A 19,128-nucleotide genomic window follows, 5' to 3' on the forward strand; every position below is an offset into this window, starting at 1 on the left:
AATCTCTAAAATCTACAAGAGACTGCAAAACCTCAACAGCAAAAAGACAAATAACCCAATTAAAAAATGGGCAAAGGATATGAACAAGCACTTCACCAAGGAAGACATTTAGCCAGTGAACAGATATATGAGGAAACGCTCACAATCATTAGCCATTAGAGAAATGCAAATCAAAACTACAACGAGATACCTACCATCTCACCCCAACAAGGCTAGCACTCATCCAAAAAACACAAAATAATAAATGTTGGAGAGGTTGTGGAGAGACTGGAACACTTACACACTCCTGGTGGGAATATAAAATGGTACGACCACTTTGGAAATTGATTCGGTGCTTCCTTAAAAACCTAGAAATAGAAGTACCACACAATCCAGCAATCTCCCTACTTGGAATATAACCTAGAGAAATAAGAGCCATCACACAAATAGATATATACACACCCATGTTCATTGCAGCACTGTTAACAATAGCGAAAAGATGAAAACAAAGCTGGTAACCATCAACAGATGAATGGATAAACAAATTATGGTATGTTCACACAATGGACTACTAAGCAATGATAAAGAACAATGATGAATGTGTGTAACATCTCATAACACGGAGGAATCTGGAAGGCATTATGTTGAGTGAAATTAGTCAGTTGCAAAAGGACAAATATTGTATAAGACCACTATTATAAGAACTCAAGAAAAGGTTTAAACAGAAGAAAACACTCTTTGATGGTTACGAGGGTGGGCAGGGAGAGAGAAGGGAATTCACTAACTAGACAGTAGTAGACAAGAATTATCTTAGGTGAAGGGAAGGACAACACACAATACAGGGAAAGTCAGTACAGCTGGACTAAACCAAAAGTTAACAAGTTTCCTGAATACAACCAAACACTTTAAGGGACAGAGTAGCAGGGGCAGGGGTCTGGGGACCATGGTTTCAGGAGACATCTATATCAGTTGGCATAACAAAGTTTATTAAGAAAATGTTCTGCATCCCACTTTGGTGAGTGGTGTCTGGGATCTTAAAAGCTAGCATGTGGCTATCTAAGATGCACTGACTGGTCTTGACCCATCTGGAGCAAAGGAGAATGAAGAACACCAAAGGCACAAGGAAAATATGAGCCCAAGAGACAAAAGGGCCAGATAAACCAGAGACTCCACCAGTCTGAGACCAGAAGAACTAGATGGTATCCGGCACCACCAACGACTGCCCTGACAGGGAAAACAACAGAGAAACACTGATGGAGCAGGAGAAAAGTGGGATGCAGACTTCAGACTCTAGTAAAAAGACCAGACTTAATGGTCTGACTGTAACTGGAGGGACCCCAGAGGTCATGGTCCCCAGACTCTCTGTTAGCCCAGAACTGAAGCCATTCCCAAAGCCAACTCATCAAAGATTAGACTGAACTATAAGATATAAAATGATAATGGCGAGGAATGTGCTTCTTAGCTCAAGTAGACACATGAGACTATGTACACAGCTCCTGTCTGGAGGCAAGAAAAGAAAGTAGAGGGGAACAGGAGCTGGTTGAATAAACACAGGAGACACAGGGTGGAGAGAGGGAGTGTGCTGTCACATTGTGGGGAAAGCAACTGGAGTTACATAACGATGTGTGTATAGGTTTTTGTATGAGAAACTGACTTGAATTGTAAACTTCACTTAAAAAACAATTCAAAAAAAAAGAGAATGAGTGGCAATATTAATTCCTGACAAAATAGACTTTGAGGTAAAATCCTCCACAAAGGATAAGGAAAGACACTATATAATGACTAAAGGGTCAATACACCAGGAGGACATAACCATAATAAATATTTATGCACCCAATGACAGGGCTCCAAAATACATAAAATGAATTCTAACAGCATTGAAAGGAGAGACACACAGCTCCACAATAACAGAAGAAGACTATGCACACCCATGTTTATTGCAGCTCTGTTTATAATAGCAAAAAGCTGGAAGCAACCAAGGTGTCCATCAATGGATGAATGGTTAAATAAATTGTGGTATATTCACACAATGGAATACTACGCATCGATAAAGAACAGTGGCAAATCGGTGAAACATTTCATAACATGGAGGAACGTGGAAGGCATTATGCTGAGTGAAATTAGTCAGAGGCAAAAGGACAAATATTGTATAAGACCACTATTACAAGATCTTGAGAAATAGTATAAACTGAGAAGAACACATACTTTCGTGGTTACGAGGGGGGAGGGAGGGAGGGTGGGAGAGGATTATTTACTGATTAGTTAGTAGATAAGAACTACTTTAGGTGAAGGGAAGGACAATACTCAGTACACAGAAGGTCAGCTCAACTGGACTGGACCAAAAGCAAAGAAGTTTCCGGGATAAACTGAATGCTTCAAAGGTCAGTGCAGCAAGGGCGGGGGTTTGGGGACTATGGCTTAAGGGGACTTCTAAGTCAATTGGCAAAATAATTCTATTATGAAAACATTCTGCGTCCCACTTTGAAGTGTGGCGTCTGGGGTCTTAAATGCTAACAAGCAGCCATCTAAGATGCATCAATTGGTCTCAACCCACCTGGATCAAAGGAGAATGAAGAACACCAAGGTCACACGATAACTATGAGCCCAAGAGACAGAAAGAGCCACATGAACCTGAGACTTACATCATCCTGAGACCAGAAGAACTAGATGGTGCCTGGCCACAACCAATGACTGCCCTGACCGGGAGCACAACAGAGAACCCCTGAGGGAGCAGGAGATCAGTGGGATGCAGACCCCAAATTCTCATAAAAAGACCAGACTTAATGGTCTAACTGAGACTAGAAGAATCCCAGCAGTCATGGTCCCCAAACCTTCTGTTGGCCCAGGACAGGAACCATTCCCGAAGACAACTCATCAGACATGGAAGGGACTGGATAATGGGTAGGAGAGAGAGATGATGATGAAGAGTGAGCTACTTGTATCAGGTGGACACTTGAGACTGTGTTGGCATCTCCTGTCTGGAGGGGAGATAGGAGGGTAGAGAGGGTTAGAAACTGGCAAAATTGTCACGAAAGGAGAGACTGAAAGGGCTGACTCATTAGGGGGAGAATTTTAAGTGGGAGTATGGAGTAAGGTGTATATAAGCCTATATGTGACAGACTGACTTGATTTGTAAACGTTCACTTAAAGTTCAATAAAAATTATTATAAAAAAAATAATAGGAGACTTAGGCACACCACTTTTGTTGAAGGACAGAACATGTAGAAAGAAAAGAACATCAATAAAGACATGGAAGATCTAAATGCCCCAATCGACTAACTTGACCTCATAGACATACAGAACACTCAACCCAACAGCAGCCAAGTATACTTTCTTTTCCATTGCACATGGAACATTCTCCAGAATAGACCACATATTAGGCCATAAAGGAAGCCTTAATAGAATCCAAAGCATTGAAATACTACAAAGCAACTTTTCTGACCATGAAGCCATAAAAGTAGAAAAAGCAAGGAAAAAAAATCAAACACTTGGAAACTGAACAACACCTCGCTCAAAAACTACTGGGGTATAGAAGAAACTAAGGACGGAATAAAGAAATTCACAGAATCAAATGAGAATGAAAACACATCCTTCCAGAAACTTTGGGACAAAGCAAAAGCAGTGCTTAGAGGTCAATTTATAGCAATAAATGCACATATTCAAAAAGAAGAAGGGGCCAAAATCAAAACATTAACCCTATAACTTGCACAAATAGAAAGAGAGCAGGAAAAGAAGCCCTCAGGCACCAGAAGAAAGGAAATGATAAAAAAAAATTACAGCAGAATTAAATGAAATAGAGAATAGAAAAGCAATTGAAAGAGTTACCAAGACCAAAATCTGATTCTTTGAAAAGATCAACAAAATCAATAAACTACTGGCCAAACTGACAAAAGAAAAACAGGAGGGAAGTAAATAACCCGACAAAGAAATGATATGGGTGATAGCACAGCAGACCCAACAGAAATTAAAAGAATCTTAACAGAATACTATGAAAAATTGCATTCCAACAAATTTGAAAACCTAGAGAAAATGGACAAATTTCTGGAAACACACTACTTACCTAAACTAACACAAACAGAGGTAGAACTAAATAAACCTATTTAAAAAAAGAAGAGATTGAAAAAGTAATTTAAAAACTCTCAACAACAACAACAACAAAAGCCCTGGCACAGATGGCTTCACTAGAGAATTCTATGAAACCTTCAGAGAAGAGTTAACACCACTACTACTAAAGGTATTTCAAAGCATAGAAAAGGATGGAATACTCCCAAACTCATTCTATGAAGCCAGCATATCCCTGATAGCAAAACCAGGTAAAGATACCACAAAAAAGGAAAATTACAGACCAATATCCTTCATGAACATCTATGTTAAAATCCTGAACAAAATACTAACCAATAGAATTCAACAATATATCAAAAAAATAATTCACCATGACCAAGTGGGATTCATACCAGGTATGCAAGAATGGTTCGACATTAGTAAAACAATCACTGTAATCCATCATATAAATAAAACAAAACACAAGAATCACATGATCTTATCAATTGATGCAGAAAAGACATTTGACAAAGTCCAACACCCATTCGTGATAAAAACTCTCAGCAAAACAAGAATAGCTGGGAAATTCCTCAATATAATAAAGGGCATTTATACAAAGCCTACAGCCAACATCATCCTAAATGGAGAGACTCTGAAAGCATTCCCCTTGAGAATGGGAACCAGACAAGGATGGCCTTTATCACCACTCTTATTCAACATTGTGCTGGAGGTCCTAGCCAGAGCAATTAGGCTAGAAAAAGAAATAAAGGGCATCCAAATTGGTAAGGAAGAAGTAAAAATAACTCTGTTTGCAGATAATATGATCTTATACACAGAAAACCCCAAAGAATCCACAAAAAACTACTGGAACTAATAGAAGCCTTCAGTAAGGTAACAGGATACAAGATAAACATAGAAACTTCAGTTGGATTCCTCTACAGCAACAAAGAGAACTTTGAAGAGGAAATCACCAAAGGAATACCATTTATAATAGCTCCCAAGAAGATAAAATACTTAGGAATAAACCTAACCAGAGATGTAAAAGACCAATACAAAGAAACTACAAGACACTACTGCAAGAAACCAAAAGAGACCTAAATAAGTGGAAAAGCATACCTTGCTCATGGATAGGAAGACTCAGCATTGTGAAAATGTCTATTCTACCTAAAGCAATCTACAGATACACGCAATCCTGAACCAAATTTCAATGGCATTTTTTAATGAGATGGAGAAACATATTAAGACAGATAGGGTTAACTGTGCTGGCAGAACAAAAGAGCTGTTAAAAGCTTACCATCTAGAAGTTGGGTAAACAGGAACCACACCCTGTCAACATGAGATAACGTTGAAACAGCCTTTGAATTACTATCTTCTTCTTAGTGTTTTTCTAGTTCCTTTCCCCTTTACAGGCTCCCACATGAACAGAAGAACAAACCATGACCACAGTTTAACCTTCCTTAGCCCTCCAAAGATGGCAATATAGTGCCAAGGATCAGTGTGCTTGCAGTATATCCCATAATAAGTTATGCCAAGGGCTGCTGAGAGGACTCAATCTTGAATAACAGCAAGTTCCACCTTGGATTCCAGATGTGCAAACAACCTAATCAACATGCACCACCATTTTGAGTAGTACCCGCCCCTTGAAACAAACAAAAAAAAAGAAGCCCACTAATATTCATTACTCTATCGTCTCCACCAAACCCATATAAGCCCTAGCCTTGCTTCCCTTTTTGAATCAGCCTTTTGGAGAGGCTTAGTCCCCTGCTGACTTGTTTTGCTTTACCCAAGCAAAATAAAGCTTGCTGAAGATAGTTTGTCTTTCACGTGTATTCTTACTCGGGAAAAGACAAGGACACTTTGTGTTGGATCGGCAATTGGTAACAAAATCACCAACTCCATATGGAAAGGGAAGAGTAAAGCATTACTGAAAAAGAACAAAGTGGGAGGCCTCACACTACCTGATTTTAGAACGTATTATACTGCCACAGTAGTCAAGCACTGGGTTTTTTTGACTGGGTTAGTAGTCAAAACTGCCAGGTACTAGTACAACAGATACATACAGCAATGGAACAGAATTGAGAATCCAGATGCAAATTCATCCACCTATGAGCAGCTGACATTTGACAAAGGCCCAAAGTCTGTTAATTGTGGAAAAGACAGTCTCTTTAACAAATGGTGCTGGCATAACTGGATATCTGTCTGCAAAAAAATGAAGCAAGGCCCATTCCTCATACCGTGTACAAAAACTAACTCAAAATGGATTAAAGACCTAAATATAAATCTAAAACGATAAAGATCATGGAAGAAAAAAATAGGAACAACGTTAGGAGCCCTAATATATGGTATAGACAGAATACAAAACACTATCAATGCAGAAACATAAGAAGAGAAACTAGATAACTGGGAGCTCCTAAAAATCAAACACTTATGCTCATCCAAAGACTTCACCAAAAGAGTAAAGAGACAACCTACGGACTGGGAAACAATTTTTGGCTATGACAGATCCAATCAGGGTCTAATCTCTAAAATCTACAAGAGACTATAAAACCTCAACAACAAAAAGACAAATAACCCAATTAAAAAATGGGCAAAGGATATGAACAGACACTTCACCAAAGAAGACATTTAGGAGGCTGATAGATACTTGAGGAAAAGTTCATCATCATTAGCCAGAAGAGAAATGCAAATCAAAACTACAATAAGATACCATCTCACCCCAACAAGGCTAGCGCTAATCCAAAAACACAAAATAATAAATGTTGGAGAGGTTGTGGAAAGACTGGAACACTTATACACTGCTGGTGGGAATGTAAAATGGTACAACCACTCTGGAAATCGATTTGATGCTTCCTTAAAAAGTTAGAAAGAGAAGTACCATATGATCCAGCAATCTCAATACTTGGAATATAACCTAGAGAAATAAGAGCCATCACACTAATAGATATAGTCACACCCATGTTCATTGTAGCACTGTTCACAATTGCAAAAACATGGAAACAACCTAGATGCCCCTCAACAGATAAATGGATAAACAAATTATGGTATATTCACACAATGGAATACTACGCAATGACGAAGAACAGGGATGAATCTTCAAAACATCTCATAACATGGAGGAATCTGCAAGGCATCATGCTGAGTGAAATTAGTCAGTCGCAAAAGGACAAATATTATATAAGACCACTATTATAAGAACTCAAGAAAAGGTTTAAACACAGAAGAAAACATTCTTTGATGATTACGAAGGTGGGGAGGGAGAGAAAGGGGTATTCGCTAATTAGGTAGTAGACAAGAATCATTTTAGGTGAAGGGAAGGACAACACACAATACATGGGAAGTCAGCATAACTGGACTAAACCAACAGCTAAGAAGTTTCCTGAATACAACCAAACACTTTGAGGGACAGAGTGGCAGGGGTGGGGGTCTGGGGACTATGGCTTCAGGGGACATCTAGGTCAACTGGCATGTCGTTGTTTTTAGGTGCTGTTGAGTCGGTTCCGACTCATAGTGAACAGAACGAAACACTGCCCCATCCTGAGCCATCCTTACAATCCTTGTTATGCTTGAGCCCATTGTTGCAGCCACTGTGTCAATCTACCTCACTGAGGGTCTTCCTCTTTTCCGCTGATCCTGTACTCTGTCAAGCATGATGTCCTTCACCAGGGACTGATCCCTCTTGACAACATGTCCAAAGTATGTAAGACGCAGTCTCACCATCCTTGCCTCCAAGGAGCACCCTGGCTGTACTTCCTCCAAGACAGATCTGTTCATTCTTTTGGCAGTCCATGGTATATTCAATATTCTTCACCAACACTACAAAGGTGTCAATTCTTCTTTGGTCTTCCTTATTCACTGTCCAGCTTTCACATGCATATGATGCAACTGAAAATACCATGGCTTGGGTCAGGTGCACCTTAGTCTTCAAGGTGACATCTTTGCTCTTCAACACTTTGAAGAGGTCCTTTGCAGCCGATTTACCCAATGCAACGCGTCTTTTGATTTCTTGACTGCTGCTTCCACGGCTGTTGATTGTGGATCCAAGTAAAATGAAACCCTTGACAACTTCAATGTTTTCTCCGTTTATCATGATGTTGCTTATTGGTCCAGTTGTGAGGATTTATGTTTTCTTTATGTTGAGGTGCAGTCCATACTGAAGGCTGTGGTCTCTGATCCTCATTAACAAGTGCTTCAAGTTCTCTTCACTTTCAGCAAGCAAGGTTGTGTCATCTGCATGACGCAGGTTGTTAATGAGTCTTCCTCCAATCCTGATGCCCCATTCTTCTTCATATAGTCCAGCTTCTTGTATTATTTGCTCAGTATACAGATTGAATGGGTATGGTGAAAGAATATAACCCTGATGCACACCTTTCCTGACTTTAAACCAATCAGTATCCCCTTGTTCTGTCTGAACAACTGCCTCTTAATTTATGTAAAGGTTCCTCATGAGCACAATTAAGTGTCCTGGAATTCCCAGGTCAACTGGCATAGCAAAGTTTATTAAGAAAATGTTCTGCAGCCCACTTTGGTGAGTGGCTTCTGGGGTCTTAAAAGGTAGCAAGCGGCCATCTATGAAGCATCAATCAGTCCCAACCCACCTGGAGCAAAGGAGAATGAAGAACAGCAGAGACACAAGGAAAATATGAGTCCAAGAAATAAAAAGGGTCACTTAAACCAGAGACTCTATCAGCCTGAGTTTGGAAGAACTAGATAGTGCCCAGCTACCACCAATCACCACCCTGACAGAGAACACAACAGAGTTCCTGATGGAGCAGGAGAAAAGTGGGATGCAGAACTCAAACTCTAGTAAAAAGATCAGACTTAATGGTCTGACTGCAACTGGAGGGACCCCAGAAGACATGGCCCCTGAATTCTTTGTCAGCCCCAAACTAAAACCATTCCTGAAGCCAACTCATCAGAGAAAGATTAGGCTGGTCTATAAGAGATAAAATGATACTTGTGAAGAATACGATTGTTAGCTCAAGTAGATACATGAGACTAAACAGGCAGCTCCTGTCCGGAGGTGAGATGAGAAGGCAGAGAGGTACAGGAGCTAGCTGAGTGGACACGGGAAATACAGGGTAGAAAGGAGGGGTGTGCTGTCACATTACAGGGAGAACAACTAGGGTCACATAACAGAGTGTGTCTAAATTTTTGTAAGAGAAACTAACTTGAACTACAAACTTTCAGTTAAAAAACAATTAAAAAAAAGGTGAAATGGATAAATTCCTAGAAACACATAAACTTCCTACTTTGACTCAAGAAGAAATAGAAGGTATCAACAAACGCATAAAAGAGATTGAATCAGTAATTGAAAACCTTCCAACCCAACAAAGAAAAATCCTGAACCAGATGGCTTTACTAGGGAATTCTATCAAACATATATAGAAAAGTGACTCTAATCCTCCTTAAACTTTTCCAAAAAACAGAAGGGAATACTTCCTAACATCCTATGAGGCTAGCATTATTCTGATACCAAAGCCAGACAAAGACATCACAAAGAAAGAAAATTACAGGCTACTATCCCATATGAATATAGATGAAAAAATTCTCAACAAAATACTAGCAAACTGAATCCAAAAGCATATAAAAGGATTATGGATCATGATCAAATAGGATTTATACCAGGCATGCAAGGGTGGTTCAACATCAGAAAATCAATCACTGTAATACACCACATTAACAGAGCAAAAGACCCACATGATCATCTCCGTTGATACAGAGAAGGCATTTGACGAAATCCAATACCTTCTCATGATAAAAACACTCAACAAGCTAGGAATAGAAGGGAAATTCCTTAATCTGATAAAGAGAATTTATGAAAAACCCACAGCTAATATCATACTTAATGGAGAAAGAGTAAGAGATTTCCTCTCAAGATCAGGAATAAGACAAAGATGGCCACTCTCATCACCACTATTCAATACTGTACTCGAAGACCTAAACAGGCAATTAATAATTGATGTAGCATGTATCAGTACTTCATTTCTTGTTATTGCCAAACAATATACCATCGAATGGATATACCACAATTTTTTAATCCATTCATCAGTTAATGGACATTTGGGTTGCTTTATGTTTCTGGCTATTATGAATAATGCTACTAGGAATATTCATGTACAAGTTTGTGTGTGAACATGAACATACGTTTTCAGGTTTCTTGAGTTTAGAAGAAGAAATGCTGGGTCATATGGTAAGTCTATATTTAAACCTTAGATGAGCTGCCAGACTGCTTTCCAAAGCAGCTGCTTCATTTTACATTCCCACCAGCAGAGCATGAGGGTTCCAATTTCTACATGTCTCCACCAACACTTGTCATTGTCTGTGTTTTCTATTTTAGTCATCCTAGCGGGTATGAAGTGGTATCTCACTGCGGTTTTGATTTGCATTTCTCCAATGACTAATGATGTTGAACACTTTTCTCATGTGCTTATTGGCCATTCGTATATCTTCTTTGTCCCATACACTATTTTTGCAATTTCCTGTCAATCTACCGTAATTTCAAAATAAGAAGTCAAAAAAGTTATTAATAATCTCTTCCTCCAAAATGGTTAAGTGCTCCAGTATATTCAATAAAGATGTCTTCCAAAATTTAGGTAATACGCAATTCCCATATTATCCCCAAATAGAGAAAAAACATGATTATCTAACTCTCTTAAGTAGGTACCGAGGAAACAAGGAAAGCTCAAGATCTGTCACTAATCTCACTGAATTCAGGTGCAGTGGATGTCAGTTAAAACGTCCAGGCCAAATTTGAAACTGATAAACATTAGGCTTGAGATAAGAACACCAAATATATAAAGTTTTAAAAGGAGTAAGTGTAAGCTCAGATTTTAAAACATAATACTTTTTTTAAAGCATGACCTATGAGATTGAAGAGGGATTCCAGGAATAGGGTGGAGTTGAAGAAATACCATAACAGTGGCTTAAAAAAAACACAATGTATTTAATATTGCTGCAAAAGCAAGATATATTTTAATAATGAATGTAGGTCCACACTTGACACCAAACACCATTCATGCATTTAACAAATATTTATCTGTATTTTTTTTATATGTTAGGCACTTCATTAGATGTTAGTGAAAAAGTTGTGAACAAGGCAGACACAGTCCTCACTCTTAAAGTTTTACTCTCAAAGTTTACCATCTGATGAAAGAAGCAAACGATAACATTAAAGTGTGATGAAAATTATGACCTGGGAACACAGGGCGCTCTGAGAACATATGGAAGGGGAAAGCATGCATGAGGAACTGATGTTTAAGCTGGGACTTGTAAATTGAGTTGGGAGAAAGTGTTGCACCCAAAAGCAACAGCATTTGTTTAAAAACAAAAGCAAGACAAAAATAAAATCCAGAGGTAAAAAGGAACAAGACCCGAAGACAACTCTTCAGACAAAGATTATACTGGACTGTAAGACATAAAATGATACTCCTGAAGAGTGTGCTTCTTAGTTCAGGTAGATACACAAGACTAAATGGGCAGCTCCTGCCCAGAGGCGAGATGAGAAGGCAGAAAGGGATAGCAGCTGGTTGAATGGACACAGGAAATCCGGGGTGGAAAAGAGGAGTGTGCTGTCACATTACAGAGATAGCGACTAGGGTCACATAACAGCGTGTGTATAAATTTTTGTAAGAGAAACTAACTGGAGCTGTAAACTTTCACCTAAAGTACCATTAAAAAAAAAAAAAAAGGAACAAGACATCTCCTAGAAACTTAAAGTTCAGTGTGGCTGAGGCATAAGAGAGGGAGAGTGACAAAGCGTGAGAGGTTTATTAAGCTGGATACAAAACAACAGAGGGGTGGAAATCACAGCTGACTGAAAAGTACAGCCTAAATGGGGCAGCCACCATCAGTTTGAACTGATTGTTGTCAGATCTTCAGAGCAATCTTGGGTTTTATTTGAAATTTCCCAATTAAAAAGAAATTTACATGCCAAAATGAAAAGCAAGTCTGCAAACCAAGATAGTCTGAGGGCCACCAGTGTGTGATCTGTCAAAGGGAATCCCATAAAATTATGTTGTTGTTAGGTGCTGTGGAATCGATTTTGACTCATAGCAACCCCATGTGACAGAATAGAACTCTCCGATAACGTGTCTTGGACTGTAATCTTTATGGGTGCAGATTGCCAGGTCTTTCTTACATGGAGCCACAAGTGAGTTCGTATTGCCAACCTTTCAGTTAGCAGCTGAATGCTTAACTGATGCACCACCAGGACTCCTATAAAACCATGTTATGAAGTGTAAACTTTATCTGGAAATCAATGGGAAGCCACCAAAGGATTTTAAACACATAATTATTTCTGTAGTTTTTGGAATATCATTTCAGCTAGAGGCAAGAGCTAGCTAAGAGTCTGACTACTAGCTGACAGGCCGGAGGTTCAAACCCACCCAGAGGTGCCTCAAAAGACAGGCCTGGCAATCTGCTTCCGAAAGGTCACAGCCGTGAAAACTACGGAGCACAGTTCCATTCTATACACATAGAGTTACCGAGTCGGAACAGACTCTACCGCAACTAACAGCAACAAAAGGGACAAGACGGGAGGTGGAAGACCGTTTGAAAGCCACTGTGAGAGTCTAGGTGAAAGGCAGTAGGCACAGTGAGAAATAAACAGATTAGAGAGACATTTAGAAGCAGAACTGACACGGCACTTAATAATGTATTGAACATAGAAAATGAGGGAGAAAGAAGAGTCAAGGGTGGTTCTTTGGAGCCTATCTTAAATAACTCCATGAAAGGATCGCTGGGTAAAAAGCAGGTTTGGAAAAGGGAAGCAGTTTGGCAGGCTTTTAAAAATCAAGATACTTATATATTTTGGAGGCGTTGGAAACTGATTTGTTCTTTATCCTTTACCCACTAAACTCCACTTCTGGTATTACCACACCACATGAAAATTAACCAAAAGGAAAAAAAAAATTATACAAAGATAATCAGTTATGCCTTTTATAATAGTAAAAAATTGGAAAAAATGCAAAAGTTTGATATTGGGGGCATGGCTAAATAAATTGGCATATTAACCCTTTGACTATTTAGAACAAAAGGTAATCTATGTAGACCTGATGACACACGGAACCGTGCATATGAAAAGACTTTTAAGGAATCCCAGTGATGTGTACAGAATGAACACAATTATTATTAAATGAAGATTAGAATTCTAATGTAGATTAGTGTATCTCCAAAATTCTTTTGGAGAGGGTATAAACTACTGGGTGTACTATTTATCTACCTGTCAATCAGTTTTTGTTTTTATTTTGTGAAATATAAAGGTAAATGCTACATATCTGTGCTTGCAAATCAATAAACCAGCCAAGCCTTGTCAGTGTTTTTAGAATACACATAACCTTTTAATTCCTACCTGGTAAATGATAGAAGTCAGGGATGCATTTATTACCACAACACCATCCTTTAGGGCTTTTACGATATGGTAAGATCCATTAACTGTGGTTAGCTGCTCTTCAAAGTACTCCTTTGGAAACTCATGCGTAATCCTGAGATTCTGAAAATCAGCCCATCAGTAATACAAACTGGAAGAAACGTTTTTTTCACCATATACAATGTATAGGGAGGAAAAAAAGTTGGCTATACATTCAGGGGATAAAGAAATAAAAACAAAATCTGGGCTCTCCCTCACTGAAATTCTAAACCGGGAAGATACAATTTCAAAATGGTACTAGATTTAGAAAGATCAATTAATGGCAAGCAACTGAGAATAGAAAGAGCCAAAGTTTATATAGATTTTAGAGTAATTTGTGCCATTCTGTAAATTGACAATCCTTAGGGAAAAAAATGGAACCTGGAGAATGAGTACACTTCACATCTGACATAGGCATTGCTGCTCTCACCACTACAAAACTGTGCTAAGCATCTCTGAGGTGAGAGTTGTAGAGTGAGGATCATCTCCCCTCCAAAATGTGATCGTTGGCACTCTCTTCAACCACTTTCTATAACTGTGACTGAATTACATTTTTGATTTCTGGTTTGGCATTCCTCAAGGACAGAACTATTTAATAACGACAAAAAAAAAAAAAAAAAGTAGCAACTTATTTCCAAAGGTAAAATAGAGGAGTTATCCACACACGGGGTGAGAATAGTACAAAAGAGAGACTCACATCTGAAACATATGCCTTGGTGCTACTTTTGTCAAACACTTCGACTGTAATGACATACACTTGTCCCACCTCAAGACTCCATCGATCTCCAGGTTGGACAGTGAAACCTACACACAAATCCAGAAACAAAATTATTAGATATTATAAATTGAATTGTGGCCCCCACAAATACGCATTGTAAATCCTAACTCTTACACCTATGCATGTAACACCATCTTGGAATAGGGCTTTTTTGTTAAGTTAATGAGGCCGTATCAGCGCAGGGTGTGTTTTAAATCAATCATTTTTGAGATATAGAGAGCAGATTAGGCATGAACAAAGCAGACGCAGGGAGGAAACCATTATCTGAAAAAGATGGAGGCAGACCGGTCTACAAGCCCAGGATCTCCAAAGACAGATGGTTAGAAAAGCTGAAACAAAGATTTTCCCCCAGAGCGGACAGAGAGAGCCTTCCCCTAGAGTTGATGCCCTGAATTTGGCCTTTCAAGTTCCTAAACTGAAACAGTGAGAAAATGAATTTCTGTTCATTAAAGCCACCCACTTGTGGTATTTCTGTTATAGTAACACTAAGAAACTGAGACAGCAGTCAACATTTTTCTATAATGAATTAAAAAAAAAACAAACTTTGTTCCTTGAGGGGGTTGCTGAGTTTCTGTGTGGGATGAAGGGAGACATGCAGATGGATAGCGGTATTGATTGCATAATACAGTGAACGTAACTAATGTCACTGAACTGTACACTTTACTCTTAAAAGTGGTTAAAGTGGTAAATTTTTTGTTATATATATTTTACCACAATAAAACTGAAAAAAAAATACAAACTTAACAAAACTATTCAAAGAGTATAGTTCACTTATTGTTGGAAATGGTTTCCAAAGCAGATTCTTTTAGTTTCCTCTCTCAAATTGTATAATAATTACAATTCCTGGTTTAGCTCATCTTTTAGTTTCCTCTCTCAAACTGTAAAGTAATTGTAATTCCCGGTTTAGCTCATCTCAGACATAAGGAACCCTTTTCACTTATATGTGTATACAAAGAATAAACCACAATCTTAGCTCATTCCTGAGGTGTCAGGCAAGGTTTCAGCTTCTTTCAGTCAGACTCATTGTTTCACGTGGTCTACAGGACAGTAGGATTCTTTATTCCTGGCAGGTATAACGTCTCTTTTCTTAACCCAAACACTGTATGACATGGCTTTTCATAATTTTTCACGATCTGTTTCAAGATGCTTCACTCTTACTGATAGAATTCAACCATAGTAAACAATGTGAGAAAACATGTCAAAGTCAGATTGAATCTGAATGAGTTAAGTCTCAGAATGAAGTTTAAGATGCAATCTAGTTTTTAATGCACTCATTTTAGTGAAATAGCTTAAACTACTCAGCTTTCTCAAAACCATTATCTAAAAAATACCTAAAAATCCAGGCTCTACAACATATATGGTGCAATTTGGGAGTCCAGATACAGATCGCATGTGGACATCTTAAGTTTTGCTTAAGGAAATCACCTGAGCTAGAGTTGGGTGAGAAGAGAAAGGAGAGCTACTGGAGAAAAAAAAAAAAAAAAAGCCCACAAGCAAAAACAAACAAAAATTCTGTCTTTTATTATCCTTTGGAAAGCACGTAGGTATAGTTCTGAGAAGTGTCTGAGAGACTAATCATCATAGACTCTCAAAAATGTTCTTGAATTTCAAATTTAAGAACAATGGAAAGGGAGAATTATCATATTCTGTGCTTTTAATATTCATTTAACTGCAGAAACTTTTCTCCCGTAAAATTTCACTTGACAGCAGAACAAAGTGGCGCCACTCTGTAGGAAGGGATACTCTGGCTGAAGGGATGAGCAGTGGTTTGATAGAGGGGAAGGGAAAAACACAACTTGCAATCCAGCCAAATGCCTAGGGCTCTGCAGACAGTTTAGAAAATCACTAGTTGATTTTTCTATTATTTGCAGTAAATCTTTAATGCCAACACAGTTTCTTTTTGCCACCAAGGATACTTCTAGGTCATGTAAACATCATACTACCCACTTCAGTTAAATTCTAGCAGAAATACAAACTTATTCTTTTATCAGTCTATACAAAACCTAATTAGGAATATGTAGTTGTTGTTAGGTGCCATCAAGCTGATCTCAACTCACAGCAACCCCATGTGACAGAGCAGAACTGCCCCACAGGGTTTTCTTGGCTGTAATCTTTACAGAAGCAGATAGCCAGGTCTTTCTTCCACGGAGCCGCTGGGTGAATCTGAACCGCCAACCTTTCAGTTAGCAGCTGAGTGCTTAATCCTTGCACCACCAAAAAAAAAACAAACCAAACCTGTTGCTGTTGAGTCAATTTTAAATCATAGTGAACCTAGAAGACCGAGCAGAACTGCCCCATAGGGTTTCCAAGGAGCATCCGGTGGATTTAAACTGCTGACCTTCTGGTTAGCAGCCAAGCTCTTAACTATTGCATCACCAGGGCTCCTTAATTAGGAATACATTTCCTCTTAAAAAATAACAATATACTACATCCAAGAGCTAAAAAGAAATGATTTCTGCTTTTTGTGAATAACTGCGAACTGATTGAACAGAGAACTCATTAATTCCAAGTACACCAATTTAGAAGATGTATTAATTCAGTCACGGACTAGGCTAAAATTTATCACTACATTATTCTACAGTGATAATGGAAGTAAAATAATATTTAATCTACTTAAGGGATCAAACTTATAAAGCTGCCTCAAGCACACCAAAGGAGCTATTGATAATACATATAACTGATATGCTAAGTAGAGATTACTTTTATCTATTCATTAAAGTAAATCTTCTAAAGGCTATATAGACAACTCTGTGCCAATCTAAGTTTTGTTCTAATGTGTACTCTAATGTAATATTCATAAAATATAAGAGCTAGACGGAAATTTGGAGCCCTGGTAGCATAGTGGTTAAGAGCTCGGCTGCTAACCAAAAGGTCGGCGGTTGGAACCCACCAGCAGCTTCTTGGAAACCCTATGGGACAGTTCTACTCTGTCCTATAGGGTCGCTATGAGTCAGAATTGACATGCCGGCAACAGGTTTTGGTTTTTAGATGGAAATTCAGAACTACAACAACCTCTTCATTTTACAGATGAGGAAACTAATCACCACAGGTCTCTCATTCATTCCTCCTTTACCAGAGTAAGATATCCTTCCATTGGTCTTATCTTTACTCTTGTGTTCTGAATCTCATTTCCTCTTGCCTTTCAGAAAACTTGCTCCACCTACTGACCCTCTTTTCCCCCATAGCTATGCCACCTCCTCTCTCTGCTTAACTTACAGGCATAATTAAGTTTCTCCTATCCTAAGAAAAGTCCTCGTTTGTTTTTTTTTTTAAACTTCTACCTTGTTTTTTCTCCTTCTTTTCATAGCCAAGCTGTTTTTACTGAAAAAGTGACCCAAGACCTCCTAGTTAGTACAGCCAAAAGGTCCTTTCAACCTTTATCTTACTTGACAGCTCTACTGCATTTTACTGGCTGAACATTCTCCTCTTTGTAAATTCCTCACTTTGTTACCATGAAACCCCTCTGGGTTTCTGACTACTTTTTAAATACTCCTTCTGGGCCTCCTTTAGCATTCCTCTTCTTCGTCTGAAGCTGGCATTACACAGTTCTGGTTTTGGCCCTCTTCTCTCACTCTATATGCTCCCCCTAGGTGACTTTATCTACAATGGCAGCTTCAACCATCACCTACCTATAAGCTAGTTAACTTTCAAATATCTATACTCCTTCTGAGTCTTCCTCCTCCAACTGCATAATGAAAATTGCTGCTTGGATGTCTGTCCTACAGGTACTTCCAGTAACATGCGAAAAACTAAACTCATTATATTTTCCTTTAAACCTGCTCCTTCTCTTATATTCCCATCTCCATGAACAGTACCTCCAACCACCCTATGCCAGATGCTGGGACAAATTATGGATAATCACCATCCATGTCCTCAAGAAAAATACATATAGACAATTATAATGTATTTTAATATTTGCTGTCTTGGAAGAAATAACACTAGGAACTGAGAATACCAAAAAAAAAAAAAAAAAATCATTTAAGTCTGCCTGGGGAATTCAGGGGAGTGCCTGAGACATAGTTGTGGCTCAATAAATACTGAATGACTAACTTTTATTTCATAGGTATAGTGAAACCTGTGAGGGCTAGAACTCGGTGGGACTGCCTTATTTTTCCGGGTCTTGCAAGTTTTCTGCCTTTGACAGGGTGTAGTCTTACTACTTTTCTATCACTCGTTTTAGTGGAAAATATTTGAGTTTTACTTCTCTAAGGTTTCCAGGTTTTGCTTTCACAAGTTTTGCTGTACTATTGTATTTGTTGACAAATGTCCTAGACACCTTAAAATGACTAAAGAACTTTGGACTAACTGATCCTTCTTATTATATTTTAGACAAATAACATAAACAGTTAACTGGTGGCATAACAGTTAAGCACTTGGCTGCTAACCAAAAGGTTGGCGGTTCAAACCCTCCCAAGGGTTCCATGGGAGAAAGACCTGGCGATCTGTTCCCACAAAGATTATAGCCAAGAAAGCCCTATGTGGCAGTTCTACTCTGTCACATGGGGTTGCCATGAGGCAGAATTGACTGCACTGCACCTAACAACAACAGTAAGCTACAAGAAATTCCTTTCAAGCCTGATGGAATCTTATCAGGGTAAGCCTACCAGGCCCTACAAGATCACAAGGTCTACCTCACCCCAGGCCATTCCTCTTCTACTACATTCCCCAGATTCACTGCACTTCAGCCTCAGGGCCTTCCTTGCTGTCCCTTAAACACAACAAACATGCTCCTGCCTCAGAACCTTTGCAATTGTTATTTCCTCTTCCTGGAGCTCTCTCACCCAGATATCTGCCTGGTTCATTGCTCCAGTGTCACCTTATCAGAGAGAACATCTCTGACTACCCTGGGTAAAATAACAGTCTGTATTCCAAGCAGTTAGAACAATGTTGAGCATATAGAAGGAATATGTATTTGTTGAATAGA

General features: G+C 38.8%; 1 protein-coding gene across 1 annotated transcript in view; it reads right to left on the reverse strand.

Annotated features, from left to right (window-relative positions):
• Positions 1 to 19,128, reverse strand: part of NUP210L (nucleoporin 210 like) — a 145,373-nt gene that overhangs the window by 101,522 nt on the left and 24,723 nt on the right. Inside the window, exons 8-10 of the mRNA XM_064282640.1 lie at positions 15,536 to 15,604; positions 14,124 to 14,230; positions 13,370 to 13,510 (exon numbers count right to left, since the gene is read on the reverse strand). Of these exons, the coding sequence (XP_064138710.1) occupies positions 13,370 to 13,510; positions 14,124 to 14,230; positions 15,536 to 15,604 (317 nt within the window). The remainder of the gene's footprint in view (positions 1 to 13,369; positions 13,511 to 14,123; positions 14,231 to 15,535; positions 15,605 to 19,128) is intronic.

This window comes from Loxodonta africana, chromosome 3 (genome assembly GCF_030014295.1).
Source record: "Loxodonta africana isolate mLoxAfr1 chromosome 3, mLoxAfr1.hap2, whole genome shotgun sequence".
NCBI lineage: Eukaryota > Metazoa > Chordata > Mammalia > Proboscidea > Elephantidae > Loxodonta > Loxodonta africana.